Below are 13,166 nucleotides of genomic sequence, written 5' to 3' on the forward strand. Positions count from 1 at the left end.
GAGCAAGAGCTGAGGTACAGAGGGCTTACGTCTGCTCACCTGGCACCACGGGTGAGTGGCTCGGCGAGCGCCAGAACCAGGTGTCCAGCTCCCTGACTTTCCTCACCCTGCTTCTCAGAATCTTATTGACAGCAGGAAAACGACTTCCTTTAGCATTTCTTAGTCTCATCTGAATGTAAGTTATCGAAGATAAAACCAAACATAAATTGACAAAATAGAAAATCAGTATTGCCTAAAAGTCTGTATCAAAATGCAGCCTATTCTGCATCCTGTGGTTCAAGTAAAAGCAATCACGGGGCAGTGGTGTTGCTGTTACCCAGGCCAAGCCAGGGGCAAGGGCGTCTCCTCAGGAATCACCCTGTGTCCTTTCCAGGAATCTCTTTGGCCTGACAACAAGGGAATACAACTTTCACTCCTCTTTTCTGACAGGTATTCTGCAGAGGGCCAGCCCCACCTGGAAAGGGGCCTTGGCCATGTGATGGAGGTTACTGAGCTCACATGAGGGTCACAGTCTCCTGTCACCAAGCCACAGGACAGGTCACGCTACACACAGGGTTAATACCACAGGTACATGCACTAGCACCATGCCACAGAAGTTACGACAAGAAGCCACCACACGAGCATCCAGTGGTCCCATCTGGGCTGCCAACTGCAGAGGTCACCTCTGGGAAGGGGAAGATTGATCTAGTCCTCTGGTCCTTTCTGTAACAAAGAGATGGTCTCAACCAGAGAAAACCATTGCTTGCTGCTTGGAGCACACCACCTCTCCAAATGTCACCCCAACCTACGTGGGTCACTTTCCCTGATCTTATATTCAAACTTCAGAAATTTCAGTTCTTAATCAAGAAAATGGCACAGCACAGAACTCAAAGGCAAATGACAAAGTCTAAGTGTAGGGCTGTGAGCACATTACATTGCTACCTAGACTCCAATTTGTGAGGACTCAGAGCTCTTAGAATGGAAATCATTTCATATTAATTTTTTCACACTGTCCCGGGGGAGTGAATTCACTCCTAAGTCAGAGGGACATTCTCGCACTTGCCTTGAGTTCATCTTCCAGAGGGCCGAGCCTGCTCTGTTCTCTGCACAGGCAGGACCAGAGGGAATCATTCCAACTCCGGGGTTCACTGGGCTACAGACACAGCAGAGCAGCAAGTCATGCACTTTATTTCTAAACGCCAAGGCTCAAGTGAGGATGAGCAAGTCACTGGGCCAGATGAACCAACAGAACATTCTCGCCTCGAATAAAAATCTGGTTTATGTGACGGGTAAACACCTGCTGGTAATCCACTTTGGGCTTTCGTTTTTTCTTACGGGACTGGCCCCTGGAAAGCGTGGTGGCCCTGGAGAAGGTCCCTGCCATGCTGGACCCTTCTGTCGGCATAGTTCTCCCTGACACCTCTGACCTGGACTCATCCCTGGCAGAGGCCTGCATGGAAGAAGGGACTGAGCGGGAACGCTTGTGTGAGCTCCGGTCAGTGTTTTCTCTCCCCCACACGGAGGCCACCTTCCATGTAGACGTCTGGGAATATCTGGACAGAGTCGAGTCTCCAACTGCAGACTTAGAGTCGGCTTCCTTCTTGGAGGAATCTTGAAGTTTCAGCCGATCGAACAGCTGTAAGGACAGCAGTGACAAACATCAGCCATTTCATTAGCTTCCACTGTCCCTCCACATTCAGAAAGAGACAAAATCCCTCAGTTATGCTGTGTGGACTTCTTGCTTTGTTTGTTTTACAAAGGTTGTAACCAACTTTCTAGAAGTAAGATGGGTCAATCATGAAGTGTGTCAAAAGAAAAGGCACCTGTGTATTTCTGTGCTATAGAGCTAAAAGATTTTTATGCTTTTATGATATGCAGGTTACAAGCACAGACATATTTGTGTTGAGCCAGGAGCATGAGGTGAGGTCAATGAAGGCCTTGGTGCAGCAGTTGCATGGCCTGCTCCCTGGGTCCAGTGGTCTAATGCCTGGCGTGGAAAGCCCGAGGAACAGGCGGAGGCCGGGGGATCTGCCTACCCTGGTAAAAGTCAGCGACGAATCCCGTTCGTATGCTTTGCCCAGAACAGGTTTGCGGTATGTCTCATCCACATCAGTAAGTGCCTAAAAGAACAGTCCAAAGGGGAGGAAAAAAACCAAAGTGGAATTAAAAATATTTACTTCCATAGCTTTCAAAGGAAAAAAAATGGCAGAATAACATTCAGTTGTAGCAGAACTAGACAAGTGACTTATTCTTAAAATGGCGACACCAGACAGCTTGCAGGGAAGACTCCCAAGCTGCTCCCACTAGGCTGTGTCAGACGAGTTTCTTGCTTAGATGCTGAAGGCCTTTACAACATGACAAGGGTGCTTAAATTTCAGTCTGCACAGACATCTTCTAGGCTTTTTAAAAACTGCAAATCCCAGGCTGCAGATCTCAAACCCTGTTTCTGACGCAGGGCAGTTCTGGCCCACTCCCTGATAAGTGTTGCTCTGCAGTCAACTTTTTGTTTTAGGACAGTGATTGACAGAGATTGACCAGAGTTCTATCCAGAATAGCTACAAAGCCCCGATTCCTCAGATCAACCTCCCAGGACAGCCCTAGGGTCAAAGGAGAATGCGACAGAGCAGTTACATGGAAACTTATAAATCACCCTACAAATATAACCTGATAGTATTACTATGACCACTGTCATCACACACATTCACTTGAATTCTTTCCCTTCAAAGGCAAAGATCTGCTAATTTTCCCTCCCCATATCTTAGACATGAAACAAACTGAGGCTCGGGGAATTACTAACACTCACACAGCCCAAGTAGTGATGTCAGAATTCAAACTGGGTCTGGGGTTCAAATTCTACAATGAGTGAAAATGGGGTGTCAGGAGCCACAAAGATCATGGAGAAAGTGTCACTTTCGTTTACCAACAATGTGATCTGGAAGCAGTCTTCCAGTTTCTCTAGACTCGATTTCTCCATTTATGCAAGGGTCCCACAACTCATCCACTGGAAGCCACACTCAAGGCTTACACAGTACCTGGCACACGGCAGCATCCACTAAATGTCAGCAATGATTGGATGGCTGCGGATGAAGGAAAAGAACAGTTTGGCATGGAAGACCACAGGGAGCAGGAACAGTCCAAAGCCCTCGTGCTTCCTTTTGAGGCGCCTCATTAGCATTGCCACAGCACATCCCTTTTCTCTCACCAGCAGCTGGTACAGAAGGCTGTGGCTGTAGTGCCCAGCATCCTGGGAAATGCCTGGCCAGGGCATCTGCTTACCACAGTACTTCACCTGTCTCCTCATCTGCCTTCCCAAGTACGGCACAGTAGAAGTTCTTTCCTGAAACCTCAAGGGACTAGCATGGAGTCCAGCCCAAGTAGAAGCCAATAAACATTTAAATGAATCCAAGTTAAAATTATTAAATTATTCCTTTGGGCTGGGTTTCTCAACCTTGGTGCTAACGGCATTTTGGGTTGGATTACTGCTTGCTGTTCGGGGGCTGCTTTGTGCACCGTACAATGCTTCACAGCACCCTAGGTCTCCAGCGACCAGATGTCAGCAGCGCTCTCCACCCTGAAGAAGAAAAGGTGTCGTCAGACACTGCCCAGTGTCCCCTGGGAGGAAAGGACAAGTAAACGCAAGCCCAGGCAAGGGCCGCTACTGTTGTTGTCTAAAGGTATGTGAAGACTTTGATCCTCTGGATGAGTAACAGGGCTTCTCAGACACAGACAGGAGTTTTATGTCCAGCCCCTTGAGAAAGGCTTCATTACCATATTCCAGAACTTGTCGAATGCGACCAGGAAGCCTGTACAGACTCCTCGCAGTCCCTTGAAAGTGCGGATGTGGACATTGACCTTCACGCCCTCCCGGATACAGCGATGGAGTTCGCCCAGGGGGCTGCCTTCGTGCACTGGAACGAGAGAGGAACAGCGAGCACAGGTGAATAGCTGCTCTCCTGCTCAGAATTAACAGTCAGGACCACCCAACCACATCCAGCACTACATGCAGCACGCTGACAACCTTCCCACCTGACCAGAAGGCCCCCGGGGAATGTGGCCAGTACAGCAATGCCCTGAAATGAGACTAGACTGCAACAACATGTGCTGTGGGTATGGATGTCAGCCAGATGTGCCACGACCTATAGGGCCTTTATGCCAGGGTACCACCGATCCTAAGATGCACTATCAACTTTTGAGGACTAAAATGAAATACTACCTCTAATAGCTGTAACACCCTTCTCAATTCTGTGCCTTAAGATAGCTTTTCTTCCCCCAGCATGATTCTCACGAATCACAGATGCAGCTTGAGTTTTCCAAGCCAAAAATTCTGGTTGTGTTGGGAGGACATGAGCTGTGGACTGCATTTGCCCATGGACATGTGTTCAGTCCTCTCTGAGAGAAAGGCCCTTCGTCCTCCACGCAGCAGCTCCTGCCAATGCTGAGGCTTCTGTGTGCAGAAGCTTCGCACTCGGAGGCAGCGTGCTGCTGGTGTCCCAGGCCTTGATGTCCATGTGAAGGCCCCGCTGGGCATTGTGGGAAGCACCTCCGGAAAAGAGCAGTGCACTGACACCCAGCACAGATGCTGGGCCTGCAGATTTGAGCTTTTATTGTGAGGGATTCTTTTCTCAGAGCTAGGGAGCAGGACTGAGTTTTATTTTTATCATTTCATGGTAACTTAAGATCTCACAATATGCTATCTGCAGCACGGATTTTCCCAAAGAAAAGCCCTCTCCCCCCGCCCACCCCCCCACCTGGCATATGGCTTGATTTTTCTCTTCTAGTTCTACAAGGCAAAATTCTCTGGCAGGTGTTTGCCACTGACAGTACCCAAATAATCTGTTTCATCTTCGGGGATTAGGGAGCCACCCTGCACTTCAGGCTAGGAAGCTATGTCCTTCTTGACCAGCAAAAGCTGTGATAAATTAATAATAGAAAATGCCAGTGGGGTCAGCACAGCAGTTGGGAGGCAACTTTTGACACCCACATTCATATGGGAGTGTCTGGGTTCAATTCTCAGCTCCATTCCCAATAGCAGCTTCCTCCTAACATGGACCCTGAGGCAGCAAATAACAGCTCAGGTAGCTGAGTCCCCAGCACCCACACCAGGATGGAGTTCCTAGCTGTGGCTTCAGCCCGGCCCTGACTGTTCCCAAGCATCTGAGGCAGTGAGTCAGTGGATGGGAGATTGCGCCTCGCTATATTTTAGGTAAGTACAAGAACATATGTGTGTAAATACATAATATATGTCATATATAAATATATGTGTGGGCCTGGCGGCGTGGCCTAGTGGCTAAAGTCCTCGCCTTGAAAGCCCCGGGATCCCATATGGACGCCGGTTCTAATCCCGGCAGCTCCACTTCCCATCCAGCTCCCTGCTTGTGGCCTGGGAAGCAGTCAAGGATGGCCCAAAGCCTTGGGACTCTGCACCCGCGTGGGAGACCTGGAACAAGTTCCTGGTCCCGGCATCGGATCGGCGCGTACCGGCCTGTTGCGGCTCACTTGGGGAGTGAAACATCGGATGGAAGATCTTCCTCTCTGTCTCTCCTCCTCTCTGTATATCCGGCTTTCCAATAATAATAAAATCTTTAAAAAATAAATAAATAAATATATGTGTGATGTGTGATATATATGTTAATATATGTGCTTCTGCTAATCTCCCTCAGAATACTTCTTTCTTTAAAAAGAAGATAGAAAATACTCTTGGAAGACAGTGACTTAGCAGATGAGAAGTAGGAGTTTGTCACATTGAAGATTTGGCAATGAAGCACAAATCGGAGGCCAAGAGGCAGACACAGTGACCCTGGACATGAACCACTACCCTTCACCATCTACCTCTCTTCTGGCAGCATTTTAAAACTCTGATTATGTGTGTTTGTGTTTGTGTGTTTGCACACAAATATGTGCATCAGTTACAGGCCATGTTAAGGCAGACATTGTAAATAACCTCCAGGCCATCATAACTAGTGCTTAACCTCCCTGCATCACTTTGTGTTCCCAAGTCCAATGTTCCTCCTTCACCAAAAGAGGTCAGAGGAGGATTGATTTCAGGAATAAGTCTAGAATTCCCTTCCTTAGAAACTAAACACAATGCCTGGATGGCTGCTTTACCTAATCAGATGCACCACCCCTAACTCCCAAATATACATGTTAAAAAAAAATATGTAGCAGCATTACTCTACTTCTTCCCCACACCTTCAAACAGAGCCAAAGGGCAACCATGTATCCTAATTAAATAAACAACAAACTCAGGTCTTTGAATTCTCATAGCTGTATGTTTCCCTGAATTATTTTTTTCCAAAGGTGTAATTTCTCCCCCATGTGATTAAAAATACAATCCTGTTGAAGAGACTTAGCAGCCAGGCACACACGAGCTCCTGTTCTCACTCCGAACGCAAGCTATCCTCTCTGGCATTCCGAAGAGACACCAGGCGGCTTCTACGACTGCACAGGGACACGAGCAGATGCCCAAGGCTGGAGGCAAGTCATTCTTCCAGATTCCAAACCCAGGTCAGCCTCAGCTGCCCCCTTCCTTCTCCCTGCGGGCAGCCATCACGAAATTCAGACGTCAGAGTCTCAGAAACCCTTCCCTTCTGTTTCCAAAGAATAGTGCAGCCCAGAGCTTTGACAGATGATGAGTTTACTCTAAGTCTTCCTCTCTCACCCATTCACACCCACATCATCATCCTCACCATCACCATCACCACCCATTACTGGGCCTTCTGTGCAAGCCAGGTCCTGGGACAGGTTTAAATCTGAATATGTGCTATGATCCTAACAGATACTCTTAAGCCACCCACCTGACAGATGAGGTGACTTACATGGTCAGTGCTGAGGCAGCACTCACAACAGGCAGATCACATGCATTCAGACCTGGGGCAGGTGAAAGTACTAACGGAGGAAGGGTGTTTGGCATAGTGGGTAAGCAGTCATAGGGCATGCCCACATCCCATACGGTCTTTCTGGTTCCAGTCCTGACCGTCCCCATTGCTGGCTTCCTACCAGTGCTAACTTCAGAAGGCAGCAGGTGGCGGTCAGGCAGTGAGGCTCATAGCATGCACACGGGGACCTGGGCCGAGTTCCTGAGGAGTGAACTGTGAATGAGGGAGTCTCTTCATTGTTAATAATAACAAACTTTCATAATAAACTAAATCATAACCACCACAGCAACCAGCAGTGACAGTGACATTTAACGTTCACTGAAAACCTCCTTTTTGTGCCAGAGAAAATTACTGTTTTCATTGCTTCAAGTGTGTTAACTTAATCTTCACCATTCTATAAAGGCAGGAAAGCAAATAACACCCAGGAACTTCACCAAAAGTAAACCAGGTAGAGGACAGGACAGCCAATGGACAAACCCGGGCAGGCTCCACATCAAGTCACTTCTGGGGTTGGTGTTTGCCACAATGGCTAATCCAGTCACCACCTGGACCACCTGCCTCCCCCATTGGAGCTCCTGGGCTCTGGTACTTGTTCTACTTTCCCTCTGGCTTCCTGTGAGCCAGGAGGTGACAGATCAAGCCCTTGGGTCACTGCTGCCAGCATGAGAGGTCTGGAAGAAGTGGCAGGCTGCTGGCTTTGGCCTGGCCCAGCAGCCCGGGAATCTGGGAGATGAACTAGAGCACATCTCTCAGTCTTGAGACCTTTCTGTCATTCTCTGCCTTTCAAATAATCACGTCAATACTCATTTGGCCACTGGTTACACTTTTTTTTCTTGCATTTTTAAAAAGGATTTCTTTTTATTTGAAAGCCAGAATTACAGAGAGAAGGAGAGAGAGAGATTTTCCGTTTGCTAGTTCACTCCCCAAATAGCCACATGGTCAGAGGTGAGCCTTGCCATAGCCTGGAGCCTCTTTTGGGTCTCCCATGTGAGTGCAGGGGCTTCAAAGACTTGAGTCATTCTCTGCTTCGTTCCCAGGACATAAGCCAGGAGCTGGATCGGAAGTGGAGCAGTGGCACTTGAATTGGTGCCCATGTGGGATGCCAATGCTTCAGCCAGAGGATTAGCGTGCTATGCCACTGTATTAACCCCTACTGTTTATATTTTTATAACCTGATGTTGAAATAATTCTTACCCTCAACCATGCCTTCTTCAATTTCAAGACCTAAACTTACCTAAGCGCTTTCTTTACCAAGTCTAACGCTAAACCTTGTGTGACTTTTGTCTCTGAAGGCTGCCAGCTCTTGGTGCTATCAACCCACTCAATCGTGCACACTCAACTCTCTCCAGGGCCCTGCTCTGTGATCTCGGCTCCAGGTGTCTTTAACATAGGAAACCGACAGCATGTAAATTAAATAAAGAAAATTGCACACTGCCTTTACCATAATGGGTTCTACAGTCACATGAACATCCAGCCACACTGAAATCCTTCTCCCACAGTCTCAGTAGCAAAGCCATAGCGGTTCAGTAGAAATAAAATGTTACCATTTGAGAGTTGCAGTTGATCTGAACGGCCTCACAGGCTACATAAGAGCCCCCCAAATGGCTCTCCTTGCAGGAGCATTCGTCAGGGCAAGCCGAGCTGCACTGGGCTGAGATGCCCCACCAGACCTCCTCCAGCAGGGACACCCATGCCAGCACACAGCTTTTCAGGATCTTGCTCTCTTTAATAAACACCTTTCTAGGAACGCAACAAAATAGTCCCTCGTTTGGCACGCCCCTCCACTCAGAGCCTCAATAATGTAGCAATTGAATGATCAGGATGCAGATGCTGTGAATGGCAAAGTAGGTCACTGTGTTCACAGGGCAGATGTCAGCACCGCGTGCCGGACAACAAAAGGTAGAACTCTGGGCTGTTCCTGTGCCGAGGACACGGGCTTCAGCTCACACACAGGCACGTCCGCCTTGCCAGCTTTCTTCCAAGGATCTATTAGGAGGCTCCAAGAAATCCCCTTAGGGCCATTTGCACCTTCAGGACTTAAAATCACCTGCGTATATAGTGCCAGGAGCCTGACAGACCCAGTCCAGCACGCAGCCTGGCGGGTGGGTGGTAGTGGCATTTTGTGCCCTCTGCGTGCCGGCACTTGGGACCGAGTATCATGAACAAATGTGCTCCAGAGCTGTAGCCCCGCTCCAGTCTAGCGCACCGTGCCGGGGAAATGAGGTGCTGGGCTTACTTGGCAGGTCATGTCCCCTGTGTGTCCTGAAGAGACTTCACACGCTCATCCCCAACGCCACCGACCACACACTCCTTTCCTCTAACGGTGGATGTGCTCCACCATCCCCAGTGTCTGCCCTCCTTTCACCTTCCCAGGGTGGTACCCAAGACCTCTCACTACCTCTGCAGACCTTCCTGCAATGCCCGCCCCACCCCCCAAAACTGTGGACACTCCCAGGCACCCCCACCCCGCAGGCCATTCTGTGGACACCTCTGTCATAGAACCTGTATAACCTTTGCAAATTGTTCCCCCCCAAAGCTCCCAATACCCAAACAGCCTTCCAGTCGCCCCCGACTCCACCCCTCCGGCACCAAGCCGCGATCGCCCCGCGCACACGCCCGGCCCCAGCTGCCCGCCCGCGGACTCACGGGGCATTCGCGTGAGCACGTTCCGCGGCGCCTTCTTGCTCCGTCCGGGACCCCGCCGGGGCGCCCCGCCGGCCCCATCCTCTTCCTCCTTGGTCACCATGAGGCGCCGGAGGCGCTGGATGCGCTCGGGGTCCGGGGCGGGCGCGTCGGGGCGGCGGCGGGACCTGCCCGAGGGCCCCGGGGCGGCGGCGGAGCCCCCCGAGCCTGCGGGGACGCCCCGCGCCCTCCCGCGCCCGCCGCCCCGGCTCCCGGTCCTCAGGAAGCTCTCGTACGCCGCCAGGTTGTTGAAGCAGGGGGCGTTGGGGTAGGGGATGGGAGGCACTCGGGGCGCGTACAAGGCCAGCAGCGGATCAAAGCTGTCCGAGCTGACGTCCAGCCGCGGGCTGGGCGGGCGCCCGGGGCTCCCGGCGCGAGCCGACCTCGCCCCCCGCTCCCGCTCCTCCATGTTTGAAAGGCCCGCAAGCCGAGGCCGATGGGAAGAAGGAGCGGGGCCGCCAGAGGGCGGCACTGCGCAGCCGCAGCACGGAGCCGCCCTGCGCGGGCGCGGCCGCTGGGGGGCAGCACCTGCCCGCGCTCCGGCCCTTCCCGGGGTGTGTGCGGCGCCCGGCTCCGGTGCACCGGGCCTGGCCTCGCCTCCGCGCCCGGCTGACCCGGGTGGTCGCTCTTCACCTGGTATCATGTTGGGACGTTTGCTAAAATTCCTGATTTCATGAGGATGGAGCTCTCGGAAACTGCAGCCCAAGCGTCGGGATTTGCATGGGGACGGGGTGCAGGGGTGTCTGGGCTTTTTCACCCTCCTCAAATGTGATAGAAACAGCACCTACCTCGCAGAATTGCCCTGAGCATTGGGACACTGCGTGTGGGGTCACTAACAAAAGCATCGTTTAATGAAGGGTGGATTTCAGTTCATTTCCTATACCTTACGAGTAAAAAAGAAATTGCATTCAGGCTGGTGAGGTCTTAGTGACGAGAAAAATTCTTTTTATTACTGATTTTCTGAGCCTTGCTAGCAAGTGGAAGCACCGAAGAGCCAACTCTTTGAAAAATGCACAAAATTTGATCCCTAGCTGTTAGCTGTATAGTTCAGCAGAACATACAATGTATTCTTTTACATTTCACTTGCTAGTTCATTTGCCAAATTCCAGCAGCAGGGAGTGGTCCAGGTCTCCGGTGAAGCTCAAATAGGCAGGAGACGGGGCTCGAAGCCAGGCCGCCGTGAAGGGCCCTCTTGATTGCTATCCCAAACATCCCACCCCACTTCATTGTTTCTGATGTTAGAGTGACTGAAGGCTCAAGTAGTTCCCCCATTCAGCACAGCCTAGCTGACGCCACACAGACCACCTTGTCACCAGCACGCTCCCAGTCAAGACGACATCAGCTGCCCCTTGGTGACATTCAATGGAAGCCCAGGAGCTGAAAACACGTTAGAACGCACACCACCAAGGATGCAGTGAAAGCCTTCTCACAGTGGCTCTGTAGGAATGTCACAGATTTTGTGGTGGCTCCAACATTTAACCTGATTCATTCCTCAAATCAGAACTCCCCACAACACTGAGAGCTCCAGAACTGGTGGTAACGCAGCAGCCGGGTAACTAGTTCTTTCACCTTGCAAATGTGCATGCTCATGCCTTCTTGCTGGTCAGCTGCATACAGATGCTAGCGACTCAATACTAGGTTAAATTTCTGTAGTGTCAGAATGGCTGGCTCAACCACCTATCTCTGTCCCGAGGCCTTGTGGCCCAGGGTGCTACCCATCAACAGGCAGGCGCCAGGAGCCTTTAGACTTCAGACCAGGCAACTCCAAACCTTCATGAGGATGAGGGGCTTAGAATTAGAACTCTTAGTAGCCATTTTTTATAGATTTATATTTTGGAAAGTCAAGTTATAAAGAGAGGAGGAGAGACAGAGAGGGAGATCTTCCATCCACTGATTCACTCCCCAGAGCTGCACCAATCCAAAGCCAGGAGCCAGGAGTTTCTTCCAAGTCTCCCACATAGGTGCAAGGTCCCAAGGCTTTGGGCCATCCTCGACTGCTTTCCCAGGCCACAAGCAGGGAGCAGGATGGGAAGTGGAGCTGCCGGGATTACAACTGGCGCCCATATGGGATCCTGCTGCAAGCAAGGTGGGAGCCCTAGAAACTAGGTTACGGCGCCAGGCCCAGTAGCCATTTATTGTTGCACAATGAGAAGTCAGTGAACCCGTTAATCTGCCTTGCCGAGATACACACGATTCACATATTTGTGAATAACAACCAAACAAGTTTAAACTTTGTTTCCCTGAAACTTTAGAAATTGTAAGACATGAGCTGTATCTCCTGTTCCTACAGGGCAGGAACAAGAAGGAAGGGGGAGAAAACCCGAAACAAACAAACAAAAAAACCACACTGACAGATTGGGTGTCAGCAAGCCTCACCCAGGCTAGCAACTGCCCTTTCAAAACCATTTTCTTCTTGGCTGTGAGTTCTGCAGCCAAGACCAGGCACTGGGATGTGGGCTGTCTCCTAATTGTTTTTTTTTTTAAAGATTTATTCATTTTATTACAGCCAGATATACAGAGAGAAGGAGAGACAGAGAGGAAGACCTTCCGTCCGATGTTTCACTCCCCAAGTGAGCCGCAACGAGCCAATGCTGCGCCGATCCGATGCCGGGAACCAGGAACCTCTTCCAGGTCTCCCTCGCGGGTGCAGGGTCCCAATGAATTGAGTCGTCCTCAACTGCTTTCCCAGGCCACAAGCAGGGAGCTGGATGGGAAGTGGAGCTGCCGGGATTAGAACCGGCGCCTATATGGGATCCCAGGGCTTTCAAGGCGAGGACTTTAGCTGCTAGGCCACGCCGCCGGGCCCTCTCCTAATTAATTCTTAACGGAGCCAAATAAGCTTTTTCCTCTAAAATACAGAACAAGGATGAGAGGAAACGTGGGTGTTGTCACCACTCAACCCACTGCCACCACCCGGAGGCCGAGAGCTTCCATCAACTGGTGAAGTTACGATGCCTCCTCTGACATCTGCCGCCTGGGACCCCAGAGGGCACACCCACCTCTCTCTACCTCAACTCACATGTCACTGTTCTGATTACACAGAAGCCATCTGAGAATATTTTCAAGAAATCCAACAGGAAGCAATTTGGGAAAATGAACATTTAATTGGTGCTTCCCCAGCCTCACTCACTCATTCTTACATGTTCTTTCTCTCCTCTTCACACTTGTTTACTTACAATGAGCTAAATGGTCTTGTAAAGTGGCCAAGGGAGATGAAGATGATCAGGTTAACAATCCCCTAAAATCATTCCATGGAATGTGATGGTAAAGACACATGCACACCCACCCCCTTCTCCAGCAGAAGCTGCCACCCCAGGAGACCAGCACACCCCAAGTTTTCCCTAGGACCCCTGAGTTTAGAGACATCATGGAGGTATTAGCCCAGTCATGGATGATGGCAAGCAGATGCGGAGGCGGGACAGAGCTGTGCCTTCAAAGTCACCGCGTTCTCCGGTAGCTGAGAACAGTATCTGGTTCCTCCTCCATTGTAGGTGAGATGAACTGACAGGTTTCTGTGTGGTTTATGTCACAACCTGAAAATGATTCATTCTGCAAAGCATGAGAGAGTTCCTGCTTCATAAAAATAGTACAATTTGGAAGACACACACACACACACAAAATCAAAGGAAC

The 13,166-nt window shown here is 50.5% G+C and overlaps 1 protein-coding gene across 1 annotated transcript; it reads right to left on the reverse strand.

Moving 5' to 3' along the window:
* Positions 1-1,145: 1,145 nt before the first annotated feature.
* On the reverse strand, positions 1,146-9,995 carry LSM11 (LSM11, U7 small nuclear RNA associated). Its single transcript, XM_004587492.3, has 4 exons — positions 9,501-9,995; positions 3,748-3,887; positions 2,016-2,099; positions 1,146-1,615 (listed from the first exon to the last, which is right to left on the reverse strand). The coding sequence occupies exons 1-4, from the start codon at positions 9,943-9,945 to the stop codon at positions 1,205-1,207; spliced, it is 1,080 nt and encodes a 359-aa protein (XP_004587549.2). The 5' UTR covers positions 9,946-9,995; the 3' UTR covers positions 1,146-1,204.
* Positions 9,996-13,166: the final 3,171 nt, after the last annotated feature.

Source organism: Ochotona princeps, chromosome 19 (assembly GCF_030435755.1).
Source record: "Ochotona princeps isolate mOchPri1 chromosome 19, mOchPri1.hap1, whole genome shotgun sequence".
Lineage (NCBI taxonomy): Eukaryota > Metazoa > Chordata > Mammalia > Lagomorpha > Ochotonidae > Ochotona > Ochotona princeps.